At 35.0% G+C, this 18,433-nt stretch overlaps 1 protein-coding gene across 7 annotated transcripts in view; it reads right to left on the reverse strand.

Annotated features, from left to right (window-relative positions):
* The window catches only part of PUM2 (pumilio RNA binding family member 2), a 96,994-nt gene that overhangs the window by 16,728 nt on the left and 61,833 nt on the right, over window positions 1–18,433 (reverse strand). For 5 of the 7 annotated variants that reach the window (XM_039220187.1, XM_039220188.1, XM_039220185.1 and 2 more), the window contains one exon: window positions 16,070–16,306. The exons of the other annotated variants lie outside the window; for them this stretch is intronic. In XM_039220187.1, the coding sequence (XP_039076118.1) occupies window positions 16,070–16,306 (237 nt within the window). The remainder of the gene's footprint in view (window positions 1–16,069; window positions 16,307–18,433) is intronic. 7 annotated transcript variants of the gene reach the window in all.

Here is an 18,433-nt window from a genome sequence, read left to right on the forward strand (position 1 = left end):
AGCTAAGCAAACTCAGATTTGAAGCCACTGAAATACAGTTGGGCTGAAATTTACTTGCAGTGTTACTGAAACATGGAGAGCTAAATCTGTACTTTTTTGGACTATATTTTTAAAAATGCATTAGGTCATAAGATATACCTCTATATAAAGAAAAAACAAGTTTTTTAAAAAAGTGAACTCTGTGTACAACGTGGGGTCAAACTTGACTCAAGACTCAGATCAAGAGTTGCATGCTCTACTGACTGAGCCAGCTAGGAGCCCCAAACACCATTTCTTAAAGAAAAGAAATCCAAATTACATCTTATTTTAAAATACTTTAAAAATCTTAAAGGAATACTCTCCATAAAATACTACTATTTTACTGACAAGAACTAAAATTAAACAATACGTATTTTTCCTAGAGCTTTAATCTTGATCATTTGAGACATATAAAAAGCCTCTTTAACGTATATCCCATTCCAAACAAGAAAATTAAAGGGCAGTCAATAGAAACAAAAACTACAAGCAGAAAATTGTTATTACAATAACCATTTAAAGGTACTTGACAGTGTCCTTTTAAAAAAGAAAAATGTATAGAAAACCATAACATGCAGATTTAGTAGCTCAGATAAACAAAATCTTCCATCAGCTTTATGCTATTGTATACCATCTCTATGTAGAGTAGTGCTATATATACAATCCAGACCACAGGGCAGAGATGATGCCAAGGACACACTGTCAGTGCAAAGTTGCAAAGTTATACAGAGGCATTTAAAGGCAAAAAAGAGTTAAAGGGACAAGGAAAGGTGAGACAGTTGTAATCCTGGAGAGTGAACTGTGTTAGAAAGTTCCTCTTTTTGCTTTCAATCCCCATTGCCCTAGCTTTTCTTTGTGAAATTCCCACCATCCAGAGTATTATACATATAACTCATAGGACTCTCCCCAGTCCCCTCTCCAGAGTAAGTGCCACCAAATTATGTTCACCTACAAGCTAGATACCTGGTACCTAAAAGAATGTCAGACGGTGGGTACACATTAAGATTAGTGAGTATTTTATATAACATTAACTGCCTAAGGTCCAGTTCTATATTATCTTTCTTAAAAGTGTATAATTTAACAAACCACTTTATACACTAAAACCATTAACATCAAATTGTCATATTCATGCCAGGAGTATATAACTATCTCAGTGTTCCTGTACAAAGAATCTAAAATGTGAAAGAATTCGGTGTTTTAATACTGTCTTGATATCCTCAATACTTTTAAACCTCTAGTACCTACTATTATTTCTATTTATACAGTTCTATCAACTGTTCACTACCTCATTCCAATCTCTTAACAATTCTTTAACCTTTATGTCGGTAGAGTAGGGATGCTCTGCATATCATTCCAGTCTGTTTTTACAATTATGAAGTCCCATTCAAAGACCACTTTGGGGTCACTTTACACTAAAGCATCCCGCTAGAGTACATCCTCTCAATTCTTCAGTCTAATTATGGAGTCCTTATTCTGAACCTATTACATAAATTTCCTAGTAGAATCCTAATTATTAGCTTCTATTGTTCATGATTATCTCTGCAGCACTTACATTACCTCAAACATAAGGCCCAATCCCACACTTATTTAATCTTAATGTACTAAAGATTTTCAACACCAAATTCAAAATATATATACTTACCCCTAGAAATGACTAAGCCAATTTTATTTCATACTTTCTAATATCTTAACAGGAATCTCTCCCATGTCTAGATATTTGATTATATACTATCAGCTCCCTAACACGAAACTCCTGATGCACTCATTGCCAGCTTAAAATGTCTCATAATGCACAAATGCCTTTAGTTTAAAAAACAAAAAAAACAAAACAAAACAAAAACAGAAAACCCTCAAAATTTCAGTTCTGGAAGTCTACTTAGTATTTGCATCTACAAAACTAAAAAAAATTCCCTCAGGGCAGGAAACCTTCCTTTCTTTACAAATTAAATAAGATTTAAAACCCAATTGTAATACACATTGAACATTTTAAATCTGATTATATAAATATTGAAAGCATGCCATTCAAAACCTACTTTGGAATTGAGGGACATTTTACAAAATTGGCCTATAGTCCTCAGAAATGTTTAAGTCTTAAAAGACAGAAATAGTGCAGGATTTAAAAAAATAAAGGGCCCTGACAAATGATACCATGTGTGAGTCCCCAAGTCAATCTCTTTCCCAATCCTCACTCTCTCCTGTCCCCCTCTGGCAAAGTTTGAATAAGCTGGCTGGGCTTTTTTATTTTTTTATTGTGGTATTATATCATTGTTAATTTCCTGACTTTGATACTTGTGGTTACATAAAAGAATGTCCTTGTTCTTAGAAAACATACATGGATATGTTTATGGATAAGGGACAGTATGTCTGCAACTTCCTTTAAAAATACCAAGAAAAAAAATGGATGTAAGGGGAAACGAATATGCAGAAACGGGGACAGGAAATGAACGATAAAGCAAATGTGGTAAAATAATATGAAAATCTGGGTAAAGGGTCTGCTGTAAAATTTATTTTTTTTGAGTGTTACAACTTCTCCATTAAGTCTCAAATTATTCCAAAATTAGTGAAAAGCAGCATATGAATGTGCTATCTAGGTTATACCATTGCTAATGGTAGTCTATAAGCAGATGTGTTTCTGCCTCTGTTAGAGGGATGACTATCTTCAATTCATCGCTGACATCCCCCTTAGCATTTACCACTTCTTAATCACTACTTGGATAAGAATGTATTGGACATGGAGATCTGTGCTATAATGTCACAGATGACTGCTCTAAATGCAATATGCAGCTAAGTCGGTCAGGACTCTTGACCAGAGCTTATTACACAATAGTGTGCTACCCCTTACATGCTATTTATATAAGGATTTTTCAAGTTCATTCTTGACAACTGAGCAAAGGCAAACACTTTATAATTATCCTAGTAGAAATGATATGATTTTATAAGTTTTCATTAATTTCCTTAAGAAGTCTGTTGTGTTAGAGACCTTCCCATTATTAATCATAAACAAAAGAGATGATAAAATTACTGCGAAAAACACAGGCCAAGAAAAACAATGTAACAACAGAACAACCACAAAATAAATAAATCTACTTTACTCTTTTCATTCTTTTCTACATCCAGAAAGTTTGGAATGGCAGCTCCTGAACCTCTCAGACCTGTGTATTCTTTCGGAAATATAGATTCCCTGAGACTTACTCAAGACCTACTGAATTACCCCCAGGGAGTAATTTTTATTTAAAAAAAAATCTGAAGGTTGTTTTGATAGAAGAGTTTAGTGGCCAGTGCATTAGAATTCAAGATAATTCAAGGTTTCATTTTACAGCAGGTTTACACTATTACTGTCAAACAGTAATAGTGATCCTAGTAGTTCCGGGGTCCTGAAAAGGGTTCAGCTCCACACAGACTACTAGAAAGCGCTGGTTTCTGAAAACTAGGTTCTAGAAACTAACTCAGGAAATGGTAAGATAACAAGATGGTCAGTTGGAGTCGGCAAAGAATCAAGGATACAGAGTGGTAGAAAAAAGTCTAAAATGAGGGCAGTCTAATTCCTCAAAGGATAATATTGATCTGACCTTCGTCCTGAGTTCTGGAACCTCATTGTAAACAGGGTTTACGTGTTCAAAATAATCAGTTTTTTTCATCTACTTGAGAAAGTCCATTTAATGACTTAATATTCATAAGCGATACTATATGCGAGACATGGAGGGTCCATGAGGGTCCCTTAAAAAAGGCAGGAACTACTTATTAAGCATGCTCTATGAGACACTGAAAGCTGCATAGAATGCTATACCGTATTGAATTGCGATTCCCCAAAAGGTTGTCATTTTAAGTGACTCAGTTGTGGTAATCTGCCATAGCAACCCTAGGAAACTAACACAGATTTTGGTACTCACAGTGACAAGCTACTATAAAAAATGCTTTACAACAACAACAAAAACAACAAAAAAATGCTTAAAAATGAAGAGGTGACTTTGCAGTCGGGTAATGGGAAGAGTTTGAAAATATTTGGAGCTGTTCACAAAAAGCCTAAACTGCCTTGAAGAGAGAGTTGGTAGAAACATGGTTATTAAAGGCAATTCTGGTGACAGGTCAGACAGATGTGAGGAACTTATCAAGAGTGGCTAACATCTTAGAGAATAGGTATGCTGTCATGAGCAATGTTGGCAGAAATATGAATGCTTAAAGATGTTCCAAGTGAGGTCTCAGAAGAAAACAAGAAAGATGTTATTGGAAATGGGGAAACTCAACTGAAATGTATTATGTTGGGCGGACCACAAAACTGGTACAGAGATTTAGCTGAGACTTCCAAGCAACGTGCTGAAGGTGTGGTCTGGTTTCTCCTAGTTGCTTATGGTGCAATAAGTGAAAGATAATTTGAAGAAGGAACTGTTTCATTCATTCATTTTGAGAGAGAGCATGGGTGCACAAATGGGGGAAGAACAATGGGAGAGGGTGAATCCCAAGCAGGGTCCATGCTGGCAGCACAGAGCCTGACATGGGGCTTAAAGTCCTGAACCCTGAGATGATAACCTGAGCTGAAATCAAGAGCTGGATGCTCAACCAACTGAGCCACCCAGACACACCTGAAGAAGCTACTGCTAAGAAAAAGAAAACCAGCCCTTGATGATCTGGAAAGGTCTTAGCTTCTCCAGACAGAATACGGAGGATGCAGAGTCAACAGGTATAGCAGGACAGTCCCTTGACATTAAGGGAAGACCAAAGTTTTTGAGAACGTCATATCTACAGAAACTATCAGCCTGGCTTGAAAGGGGTAAAGATGGGATGAAGTAAAAATGACTTCAGAGCCACAGATGCAAAAGCTAGAGGGATGGGACAGCAGTAGATCCAAAGGACAGAGCATCTAGCCACAGAGGATTATTCTCAGGACTTGAAACAAGTGCAATTGCCCTGCTGGTTTTCAGACTTGCTTGGTACTGTAACTCCTTCATTCCTTCCAATTTCTCCCTTTTGCAGTGGGGAGGTCTATCCTACGCCTGTCCCACAACTGTTATTTTAGAAGCAGATGACTTGTTTTTTGAGTTTCATATGTCTATAGATGGAGAAGAATTCTGTCCCAGGATGGACCATATTTAGGCGTCTCATCTGACAGAGATGATGTGATGAGGTTTGGACTTGGGTTATTTAGATGAGACTTTAGACATTGAACTGATGATAGGCTGGGGTACAATTCTTGGGGATACTGGCTTGGAATGAATGTATCGTGCATGTGGGCCAAACAAACAAGTTTGTTCCATTCATAACTCCTAGTACCTGTGAATTTGATTTTATTTGCAAACACAGTCTTTGAAAATGTAACCAAGTTCAAATGAAGTCATACTGGATTAGGTCAGGCACCTACCCAATGATTGGTGTCCATGTAAGAGAAGGAAATTAGGAGAGACACACACAGGGAGAATGCCACATAATTATGTGGGCAGTGATGGAAGTAATGCATCTATAAGGCAAGGAATGCCAATGATTGCCAGCAACCACTAGAAGCTAGCAAGAGGCAAGAAGGAAAGAATGCCTCTTTGGTCTTCAAAAGGACATGGCCCTGACAACACCTTGATTTTATTTCTAGCCTCAAAGTACGAGACAATAAATTTGTGTTTTAAACCACCTAATTGTAGTACTTTGTTACAGCAGCGTCAGAAAACTAATATACATATGCTATCCTCTTAACAATGGGACAAGGAACAAGGAAATATTATCTCCATTTGACACAACAGGCTTAGAGAAGCTAATTACCTTATTCAAGGATGAATAATTAGTAGACTGAGCTTTTAAAAAACAATTATATCTGAATAATTCACTTAAAGCTTTTAATTATGACCCACTATACCTCATGAAGAGCATTTAATATGATGTATGACATTCTATTTTTAACTTTTATGTTTTATTTTTATTTGAGAAAGAGCAAGTGATCCAGGGAAGAGCAGAGAGATGGAGACAGATATCTGAAGCAGGCTCAAGACTCCCAGCTGTCAACACAGAGCCTGAGGCGGGGCTTGAACTCCCGAGCAGTAAGATCATGACCTGAGCCAAAGTCTGATGCTTAACCGACCTGAGCCACCCAGGTGCCCCTGTCATGTGATTCTTAAATCTGGGATACACTAGAAGTTAGTTTAATGGGTAATAAATCACATAAAAATTTTCTAATGAGGGGCGCCTGGGTGGCTTAGTCGGTTAAGCGTCCAACTTTCGCTTAGGTCATGATCTCGCGGTTCGTGGGTTCGAGCCCCGCGTCGGGCTCTGTGCTGACTGCCAGCTCAGAGCCTGGAGCCTGTTTCAGTCTGTGACTCCCTCTCTCTCTGACCCTCCCCTGCTCACGCTGTCTCTCTCTCTCCTAGAAATAAATAAAACATTAAAAAAAAAAAAAAAGATTTATAAAAAAAAAATTTTCTAATGATTATTAGCTACATATTTGACATATAAAGACACAAAATTTTACTGGAAAAAGACTGAGGTTTCAATGAGTTTAAAAACCAAAGAGATTCTAAATAGAAGTGTATTCTCTCGGGGTGCCTGGATGGCTCATTTCACGATCTCATTGTTGGTAAGTTCGAGCCCCACTTTGGGTTCTGTGCTGAGGGCTCAGAGCCTGGAGCCTGCTTTGGATTCTGTGTCTCCCTCTCTCTTCATTCCCTCCCCCATTCCATACTCTCTCTCAAAAATAAACATTAAAAGTGTAGTCTTCCACATCGTTTCAATAGGCTAATATAAAAAGCAAACAGCATAAACATGTCAGGTGTGTTACCTTAAATTGTACATCTTATGACAAAATGTAAAGCAAATATTAGATGTAAACTATAAACCAAAATAAAAATGTGTTGTTTCCATTTCTATTGCTTGCAGTTTTTTTTCTAAAAGCAATTGAGTAACCTTACCTTTTCTCTAGTTAGGGTTAAACTTCCTAAAAATATAAAGGTAAAGAGGGAGATCATCACAACAGAAGATATTTAATAATCTTCCCTAATTCATCAAAGAGCATTTTAAACAAACTGAGGGGGATGTGGGTGACTCAGTCAGTTGAGCATCTGACTTCGGCTCAAGTCATGATCTCATGGTTCTTCAGTTCAAGCCCTGTATCAGGCTTGCTGCAGTCAGTGCAGAGCCATCTCTGAGTTCCTCTGTCCTCATCTCTTTACCGCCCCCCCCCCCAACTTGTATACTCTCTTTCAAAAATAAATAAACCTTTAAAACTTAAATAACCAGACTGAGTTTTTAACATATGAACCTACAATCTTCAGACTAGTATTATTACATCATTTCTGTTACTAACTCACCTTGGTGAGTCCCATTATTCTAACAAAAAGGCTAGTTTCTGTTTGGTTTCAAAAACTGCCTGAATCTTTAGTGAAAACTACTTCTGTAAGTGCTGAACATGAGGGCTCTTTAAAAAACTATCTACACCCCCAAAATCATAAGTAGTGGGGTGAATTTCATTCACTACCTGATACAGTTATATGGGTTGAAGTATCTTCCCACACATCTCAAACCACTCTCACAGATCTGACCTCATTTCCTCTCTTTGGTTAAAACTTTTGGTGACAGTTAATAAACCACTGAACTACATCTGCATTTCTTTTAAAATATTCCTGCTGCAGTGTCATGGCCAGCTGCCCTGAATGAGGTAAACAAAAACTGTAGGACCTGGGATTTTTTTTTCTCTTAAATCAGGATTACTCAGTGGGTTTATGCAACGTTAAGGTTGCTTCATAAATTTGATTATCAGGGAGCATAACTTTGATCTAGACAAACATTATACGCACACTAATTTTCTCCTGATGGGTCTGTTACAGTGGTGGGAAGAGAGCTGAAGCACAAAGGTACTGTGAAAGATACATTTAACCCAGGCAAACCTAAACCTAACCCCATGTCCAAACACCAACCCAAACCGAATGTGCACATGCAAAAATAAAAACTCTACAACCAACTATCATAAACTGTTTCACAGTGAAGTATTCTAAAGAGTATGATCCTATGTAACACACTAATCAGAGAACACACTGACTGGAACAGCTAAATAATGTTTTAATGTAGAAATCTAAGTAGAATGTAAAATAATTTTTTGATCAAGAAAGTGGCCAGTGGCCTAGAATAGATTCACCAATAAAACACAAAGAAACAAAACCTCTCAAATTCAATTACCTAAACATCTGTTGAGATTTGAACATTTTTATAGTTGTAGAGAAAGGTCTGGGCTTTCTTGCTTCTAATCTAAAATAAACAACAAGTAAACTCTAATATAAATCCAATGTGTGGTAAATTTGGTACCAAAAAAACCATGAAGGAAAGATGGCCATTCTAATAGAGAGACTATGTTATTACAAAATGGAATTAAAGAGCAATAAGGCAACAGCATTACAATGATTACACTGTAACTGCTGTTAGAGAGGTCTATGTTCAACACAAAACTACCATTTCCATGATGGTGGATAGGGACGGTGTTTCTTGACTCAGTACAGTATCTCGAGTCAGAGGTGGGCATGTAGGTATTCATTACTAGCTGAATAAATTAATAAGAAAAAATTCTGCTCAGAACCAAAAATTCTAAAAAGTCAATGAAACTACTCACAAAAAATAAACATAAGGATGAATCTCAGCATAAGCTTATTGCTATTGCATTTAAAATATCACACAAAGAACTTATCTGATCTGTTTTAATTTAAAAATTAGTAATAAAATACTTGAAGAGATTACTGAAGTAAAAATTTAATTTGAATTAAAGGCCAATTGTCAGCCAAGTATCTAAAGCAGCCAATATGGTGACATTCAAAATCCGTTTTCCCATCAATTCACAATAGGCTGTTATATTCTACCACAATTTTATATATGAAGTTCACAAAAATTCTAAAGTTAGGGAATACAGATGTATTTATTCAGAGAGGTATTAGACAGAAATATAAAAGCATTCTTTGAGTAGCAGTGCAGCATCTTGGACTAAGCCAGAAAAATCTTGAGCCCAAGACTTTTCTTCTTTACTAACTTCATGACTATAAGCCAGTTACTTAATTTCTTTGATAATAAAATTTGTATGTGTGCATGTGTGTATGGTATCAAAGAGAAGTCAAAGTTCATTTTTCTCTGTTTGAATATTTAATTGCTCCAGTCCCATTTACTGACAAGACCACACTTCCCCAAATATACCAGAGTGGCACACTGATCACAAATCAGGTAAACCTAAAGGAGGAGGTCTATTTCTGGATCCTCTTATTCTATTCCACTGGCTTATTCATCCTTGTGTCAATACCACAATTTTAGTTGCCATAAGTTTATAAAAAATTATGGTTTCAACTTGGATCTGTAAGACTGGAGTCTCCTCACCTGTCTTCCCATTTATATTTAAATCAGCTTGTCAATTTCTTGAAAAATCCTGACAAATTCTTGAGACTGTGCTAAACCTATGCATGAACTAGAAGAAAAGTGATGTTGTTATAATAGTCTTTCCACCCCCACACACGGTATGTCATCGATTTATTTATCTTAACTTCTGCCAGTGTTTTACAGTTTGTAAACATCTTCATCTTCTTCCATTAGACCTGTTCCTGGGCACATTGTAAGGACACAATCACACATGAAAATATTCTCCATGTAAGTTAATTTTCAATGTCACCCCATGAGATGTATGTTGCTTTCATTTTCAAAGATTATTTGGCTAAAACTACAAAATCTCTTGTGGAGCACATTTACATATATTTTTAAGAGCTATATTTTTGATCCTACATTTACTTAATGGACATTGCTTAGTGTATAAACAGTGGAATGATGTAAATTCTAGATGACACTTTGACAGATCAAAATAATTTTTAAGGTGCATAAAGACTTATTTGCTTCCTCAGTAAAAAGAAAAGAAGGTACAGAACTCACTGAGTGGGGAGGTGAGATGCAAATGTGAAGGTAGGGCTGACAAAAAGGAAAGCCTTAAAAGGACAGTAAACAGTGATACACAATCAGCAAAATTAAAGAAAAGGTTCCAATTTGGAAAATATCAAAGGGGGAAAAAGCGTTTAAAAACATATACAAAAAGAAATCTGCCATTTCTGTCTGTCATCTATAAACTTATCTCCCTCTCCCAAACTTTTAAGTATGCAATAGCCAGCAGGGTTGAGATAAATGGAAGGAAAGCAGGTAGGAAGGGGGGGAAAAGGCATCAGGGAGATGATAGAGGGGACAAAGTCAAAGGTTCATATGAACGAACCCCCAAGGGATCCAGGAACTATGAGTTAAAAATAAAGTGTGAACTGGAATAAGATCATAGGCAAATTAAAAAATTTTCTTTTCAAGGTGTGTCTCTCCCTGTGGGCACTATTGGAAATTTCAGTGGGATAAAATCCCCTCACCTTTTTTTGTCAGGAGAAGATAGGTTTCTGCATATTTAATGTCAATAGAATTCCTACAATCATTGTGATAAGTAACAATTGTTGCCAGATATTTCCAAATTGGTTCACCTCCTCATACCTGGTACTTTAACAAGCACTAAACAAGCACTCCCAAATTATTCTGATGCTGAACCACAGATTCAGATCACGTGACTGCTAGTTCTAAACCTGATATTATCTTAACTGAATTAACTGTTGAAAATATTCTCAGTCATAAGAACCACAAAATCAAAGATAATGTTATTAAAGGATAATGAATAAAATATAAAGACAAAAATTACCGTGATCCCAAATTAGAACTAAGATCAATAAAACTGTATACAGAAATGAAACAAAATAAACTCTTCCATACAAGTAGTAATTTTGGAAATTTCTTCATAGCATACTTCATACCCATCAACGAATAAAAATGACTTTTAGACACACCAAAGGTTTGAAGCAATGCTTTAATTTACATCACCATTAACACGTGAAATGCTCTGTTGAGAGCTGCATTTGCTGTTCTGTAGCCAGATGCCTGCCTTATAATTAACACATAGTCTTATTTCATGAAGTAGATAATATATTTGGACATTCTCAAGAATAACTAAAATGAGAAAGAAAGAACTTAGAAGTTTAGTAATCTTATATACAACTTTAAAAAATAAAACGTATGCCACTGTGAGGTACACACTTTGAGAGACTGATTAGAATGCTGTTATTTATATACTCTGTAAAACTGCTCAGTTTATTATAGAATAGCCTAACAGAAAAAGCAAGGATAGCATCAGGTTTCAGAATGCTGTTGCTCTAGCCTCAATTCCATCATTTACTGGTTTGGGCAAGTCTCTTGGGCTGATAAGACCTATGCATATCTTTAATGGGCATATCGCTCAGCCAGTCTAACTTAACAATCAGGATGAAATGAAATAATGAGTATGGAGGTGCTTTAGAAAACTATTCAAATGCTATTCAGTTACAGGCAACTTCTTACTTAGAGGATAACAATATTTTCAATGAAAGCTTCAAAATAACTTACATTGTTTTCTGCTTTAAGGACCACATACAAAACTCAGAAAAATTGCACACAGGCTTTAAACCAATTTGGTCACGCTTGTTTTAATTTTTATTTAAACATTTCATTCTAAGAGAAGAAGCTACAAAGTCTGCCAAAGTTTGCAGTGTTCATAGATATTAACTTCTACTTACTAGGAAAAATGATCCTAACAGTTAATTTTATTCTGCCTATTTTTGGTATCAAAATCTTCTGTGATAAGCAAATAGGTTGTAAAATTTTGTGATCCATAACAAGCTAACATGTTTTAGGTCAATGTAACATGAGAAAATAATTAATGTTGAACACTTAACCTAAAACTCAGAATATGACACTACTCTTTGCATTTCAAGATAAAAACCATTAATTTTAAACTTTTTTCCTTGTTCTTTCCTGCTTGTTTCTCTGACTCCTAGTCTTTTAAGTCCTGCTTTTAAAAAGTTGTCTTAAAAAAATAATAAGTTCTTGTCAAGTGGGAGCCAACCTGAAGGGCTCCATATGGCCAATATAAAATTTTAGGATTCAAAAAAAAGGTATAAAATTGATGTCTCTCAGACTACAGTGGATTAAAATCCTAAAAGCTATCAACTTACAGGTAGCAATGATGCTTAAAAGAATACAAGTTAGTTGCTGGGTATCAACTCATTCTCAAAGTTAGAAAATAAAGTTAATGAATCCAAGCATTACCTGACTTCTATATGAACTATATATTTCAGTGGAACCTCACAAGTCATGAGGGAAAATTCTTTTTTAATATTCTTTAAAATGTTTATTTTTGAGAGACCTAGCAAGCGACAGAGAGCAGGGGAGGGACAGAGAAAGGAAGATACAGAATCTGAAGCAGGCTCCAGGCTCTGAGCTGTCAGCACAGAGCCTGACGCAAAGCTCGAACTCACAAACCACAATGTCATGACCTGTGATGAAGTCAGACGCTTTACTGACTGAGCCACCCAGGCGCCCCAGAGATATTTTTTATACAAAACTTCCAGCTAATAAACAGGGGAGGTATGCGAGAATTCGAGAATCACCATTTTGCAACCTCTGATAAAACAGACAACTATCTAAGGCTGCTTTTTTTTTTTCCATCAGGTGGATCAGGCAGACAAGCTCACAATGGAGATGATAAGACACATGTCTCAGATACGGTGCAACACTAAGAATACAGAGCCCCTATCTTGCCCAAACTAGCAAACAACAAATCAGACCATGCTTCTAGATTTAATTCCGTTTTATAAGAAATACAAAATAGAGAAACACAATAAATACTACGGGGGGGGGGGGATCAGCAAAGTTAGGGGATATTGGGATATTTAACAGGACAAAGTTTCTTCAACAAATGGAAATAAAAAGACAATGAGGGGAAAATAATTCTATATTAAACAAATGCAATGTGTAGGACCTTATTTGGACCTGTAAAAAGACAGTTAAGTCAATTAGGGAAAATAGAATGAGAAATTATTAATTTTAAAAGATATGATGAGGGGCGCCTGGGTGGCTCAGTAGGTTAAGCGTCCGACTTCAGGTCAGGTCATGATTTCGTGGTTTGTGGGTTCAAGCCCCGCGTCGGGCTCTGTGCTGACAGGTAGTTCAGAGCCTGTTTCATTCTGTTATCTCTCTCTCTCTCCCTCTCTCTCTCAGAAATAAATAAAACATTAAAAAAATTAAAATAGAAGATATGATATTGTAGTTATACTTTTCAAAAAAGAAATTTTTATCTTAAAAATTTCGTACTAGAATTTGTAAAAAAAATATTTAAAAAAAAATAAAATAAATAAAAAAGCTAATTTGACAACAAACTATTTGTAAAAAAAATATTTAAAAAAATAATAATAAAATAAAAAAAATTTCGTACTAGGAAATGAAAGAATATAATATTTTCATGTTTCTGGCTTTCAATATATTAAAAAGGTTAACAAGGTTGCAAATCAAAAACACTTTAGTTTATAAAAAGTAAACAATCAAAACCTATCAACTGAAATACTTATTAGTTATAAGCCAAAATTACTTATGTTGATCAAATGATTAACAATTTTTAAAAAAGAAACATCTCTTTTAGAAAGACGGCAGCAGACAACGTTGCTATTAGGACTTTTCTGTGAATCAAATAAGTAGAAAAGGGAAAGCTGGTTTTTTTCAAAAAAGTGTCATTCAATGCTTTAAAAAAATGGAGATATCAGGAGGGCCTATCAATAACTATAATGGTTACCTGTCTTAAAATCTCACAAGAAAATAATCTGGAACTAATTAATTTCCAAGCAATTCTAATGAAACTAACTCCCACCTCATGATGTTATATTCTTAATATGTGAGCTAAGATTATTTCTAGAAATGGATATGCAAATTCTTTCCATAGGCATTTCCTAAATCATCTGCCTTGATAACTTGATTCATGAAGAAATCCATCTGAAGGATATACAATTTAAATATTTTTAGACCAGAAAGCATGTTAAGTCTTGCATTGTGATTCAATCAGATTAAAACAAAAGATAGATTACTTCCATGAACACTGTATAAAGAGCAAGTTTATGAAATCTATTAAATTATTTCATCCTGGCAGGTTCTATATACAGTCCTGATTAACACTGCCATACTACAACTAAAACTAAAGGAGATCACAAAAGAAAATCATCTACAGATAATTCCAACTAGAGGTGTGTTAAAAAATATCAGATTTCCAGCTGAAGCTAAACCTAATGAGTTTAACTTTGGATACAAAAGTATCGGGCTATATAATATAGAAATGCTGGCCCAAGTGATGATTACTTCTCATAACTGATGAGAATTTCGTCCCTAAGCATCTACACAGCTGGGTTCTTTATAATCTAAAGAAAAATATCTTGATTGCTGTTTAATTATAGAGACAGTTCTAAAATTTATATTTTATTTTTTAAATATTTTCTTCTTTTTTGGAACAGCACAAGCAGAAGAGGGGCAAAGAGAGGGGGACAGAGGGCCTGAAGCAGGCTCTTCAGTGATAGACTGATAGCAGTGAACCCAATGTGGGGCTTGCATTCATGAACCGAAATAACATGACATAAGCCAAAGTTCAACACTGAGCCAACTGAGCCACGCAAGTGCCCCCAAATTTTATGTTCTAATTTTTAAGCAAGCTATCTAAAATAGCCAATGCCATTTTTATAAGCTCTAAAGCACAACATAAGCAGTAACGGTTGACAAGAATCTGATCTGAAACTTACCTATAAAAAAAATGACAGGACATGACAAATATAATCTTAACAAATAAAACACAAAACTAGTATGAAGGTCCTATTCTTAGGTTTGTTACATTTCAAAACTTCAAAGGCATATCGTACATGGGCGTGGTGGGAGTGGGTGGGTCTTAGTAGCAAAAACAGAAATCAGGAACTGAGCAGCCCTTATGACCAAGAAAAGATGATAAATGTAGGAAGGTGTCAGGCTAAAAACTGGTAGATTTACGCAGTGAAAGCAGATCTTAGGACACCTCCCAAATAAACTAATCAGCTGTATATATTTAATATCCACAAAAGAGCAAGAGACTTAGAATTTGGAGTCACAGGACCAGTCTTTAAAAAAAACTAGGCCACATCACACTGACATATATTTAAATGATGATTACTACAAAAGATCCCTTTGTTCCATGAACATTTATGTGTTAATAAGCTTTAGGGAAAACTAGATCTAGCTTTATGGTGGGGGTGGGGGTCAAATATAATCACTAACTTATATCTGCTAATAGCAGCAATATTACTTTTAAAATCACAAGCTGATTTAAATCTTTCAAAGCACATGAAAATCAAAAAAGGAATCTCTCAGTTTTAATGAAGAGAATTAAATTGCAAAAAACAAAAAACCAAAAAAACAAAAAACCAAAAAAAACCCCACAAAATCTACTTTCAATGAAATACTTTCTTTGAAGAGACCAGGATTCATACACAACCTGATACTCAAAATCTCTTCAAATATATGCTATTAACTACATGAATAAATACTTCCTAGAGAGGAAAGAGGGTAACCACCAACTCAATAATCTTGGGGTGGGGGCAATTTTAATATAAAGATATAAACAAAAGTTCTAAATACTCCAAATTCAAGAATATATCAAACCTAAAACATTTTTTTTCTTAAACTAACTAAATATTCAAACGTATATGGACCAAACCATTAAGATTTTCTAACTCACAAACATACTAAATTCATATACCCTAATACACCCTTTGGTAAAATGGCCAGGCATTCAAAAGCCAAAGCAAAAACCATTGTACTAAACTATTTGAAGTTCGAGAATTAAGTGGCTAATGTTTTCTTTTAGGTGTGCAAAAACTTTCACAGTGAAATTTCTTTTACTATCATGTTTAAACAGTTGACTTTTCAGATGATCTAAAACACACACAAATCAAAAGCACAGACAAGAAAAAACACACCACTGTATTTCATTAAAGAAACATAAGATACATTACGGGTCTTTACCTTACTGTACATTAGACCCTCGCTTTGAATTTTCACAAAAGTAGAACTTTTTCAAAAGGCTAATATCTAAAAGCAAAAGCAATTTGGCATGTTTTATCCAACATCAAATATTTTACATATATTATAAACACACACACAAACACACTTACATGTATACATACAAATAAAAAGGGTTTTGTTTTTTTTTTTTTACCTAAATGCAAACTGGATGAGGATCCATGTGATGAAAGTGATGGCGGTGGCGTAAGTGAATGTCCTGGAGTTTGGCTTGGCAGAGGCATGCCTATTGGACTTGGAGAGGAGGAAAATCCCAGACTATTGTAAAATGGTTGCCCTATGGGTGCTAGGCTGCTACTAGATCTTTTGTACAAGTCAGAGCTAGTAGATAGAGACTCTCTCCTTGTGGCACTACTACTTGCAGAACTGCCAACTGAAGAAGAAATAAAAAAAACCCTAATTACATACAGTGTTAACTGAATAAAACCTATCCCCAACTCTTGCTGGGAAATAACAGAAGTGATCACAATAATTATTTTTAGAAAACATTATGGAGAAGATAATTACTGTGATAACTACATAAACTACCTTATTAATCATAAAAGGGTATAAATGCACCCCAATAAAGTAACCAAATACTTAACAGAGCACTCATATGTTTATTATCTCACACATATTTACCACTAACACATATGATTACTGTGCTTTAATACCCTGGTATGATTTATAAACCCTAAAATTGTAAGGTGTCTGCTTTCGGAGACGCTAGAGATTAAATTCCAATAAAATTCCAGTTAAATTTTGGTAGTGCCCTAATCTCTGGAATCAGGTCTTCAACTCAATGCCAAGAAAGTATTACACTGATAAATAGTTTATTAGTACATTTCCCTCACCATTCACATTTAATTTGGCTTCTAGCTTATGTTCAAACCATAGTCCTTTAAGTCCATATTGGCCCGAATATCGGTCAGTTGTGAAGTACAGATGGCAATTAACTTCTCAGTACTTTTCAAATTATACTTTTTCCCTATCCTTCAGCAACTAAGTTATAAAATATATATGAAAAAGTAAACTTCCTTTTAGAAAGTTGATGGTTTTCATTACTGTCATCACACCAAAGATGTGCTTTCACTTACCCCTCAGGATCTCCTATTCCTGAGATTGTACTAATGGTCTAGTGAGCCCTTTACTCAAGTGAAGACTACTCAGCCTTTCTTCCCCCCTTAAATATGCAATTATCTTGTATCACATACCTTCCTGAACTACATACTAAATTCTTTTTATTTAATCCCAAATTCAACCTTCTAGTCTTTTTTTTCCTTAAGCACTCTACAAAATTATAAAAAAAAAAATGGCAGAACCACATTACCATGTAGCCATGCATTATCAAAAAAGTACCCCAAGATCTGTTAATTAACATACCTAGATAATCAAACTCTTTACCAAGTGTTTAAAAGGGCTGTCCAAAACTCGCAAATCGTTAAGTCTTGCTTATAGCCTCCATTTTCAAGTGCTTCTTTCTTCTTTCTAAACACTAGCCTTTGTTTGTTTGTATTTTTACTGCATTATTTTATATCTAAGGGAATTTCATATCAGATTTCTTAACCTTGTCAAGTTTTTAAAGAACAAGCTCTATATTCGGACCAATATGGTAACATTTTTAAAGAGAATTTTCAAGTTTCTATTAGGTCTTGGTTTTCTAATCACAAGTCAATTATAAACAGGTCATTAGAGCATAATGAAAAATTAAGAGAAAAATTAAGCAGAGCACATAATGGGTAGACCAAGTTAAGCTTATAATACAGATAGCAAACAATTACATTGGTTTTGCCAAATTCAAGACTCTTATAAAGGAAAAACACCAGGCTCACACTACTGTATGAGGCAAAATATTAAAACACTAGTCAACCTTTAATACCAACCAGTCTGGTTTCTGAAAGACTGATATGTTTTATTGAAAACTGCACATTTTAAGATATCATACAGTAAGAAAATACTGTGTAGCTACATGTATTTTAATAGCAAAACCAAACATAAACACTAATGTAATAACCACCTCTTCTACAGTTGCTTTTTGCAAAATTGTCAACATATGCTACATTAACTATACTAATTTAAAAGGACACTGTCAAAGTGATTGTTCTAAGAACACGGCTACACTTAAAATTCCTATTTATTTCAGAAAACAATTTGACTGACAAGGAAAAAGACAAGAGCTCTCTAATGAGAGCAATAGCACATCATTCCCCTGGCAAATAACCAAAGAAACCATAGTTCTAACACATGAAATATTATTTTCCTCCAAAAAGGAAAAGCCAAGCCAAACATTTAAAAGTAATTCAGAAATAACTTTAATTCTAAACAAGCTGACTCCTTAACTTTTACTATATGCCTAAATTATCTGCAGTAGTGTGACTATGAAATATGAAACAAAGGACACCTAAAAAGATCTAAAAGGCTAGACCAACAGTGGAGTCGCTAATCATTTATCAACTGTATATAAAATGTTAAATTACTATCAATTGTAACAACACTTTCTAACTAATGGGTCATAGAACAG

This window comes from Hyaena hyaena, unplaced genomic scaffold, assembly GCF_003009895.1.
Source record: "Hyaena hyaena isolate Hyena2069 unplaced genomic scaffold, ASM300989v1 scaffold_874, whole genome shotgun sequence".
Taxonomy (NCBI): Eukaryota; Metazoa; Chordata; class Mammalia; order Carnivora; family Hyaenidae; genus Hyaena; species Hyaena hyaena.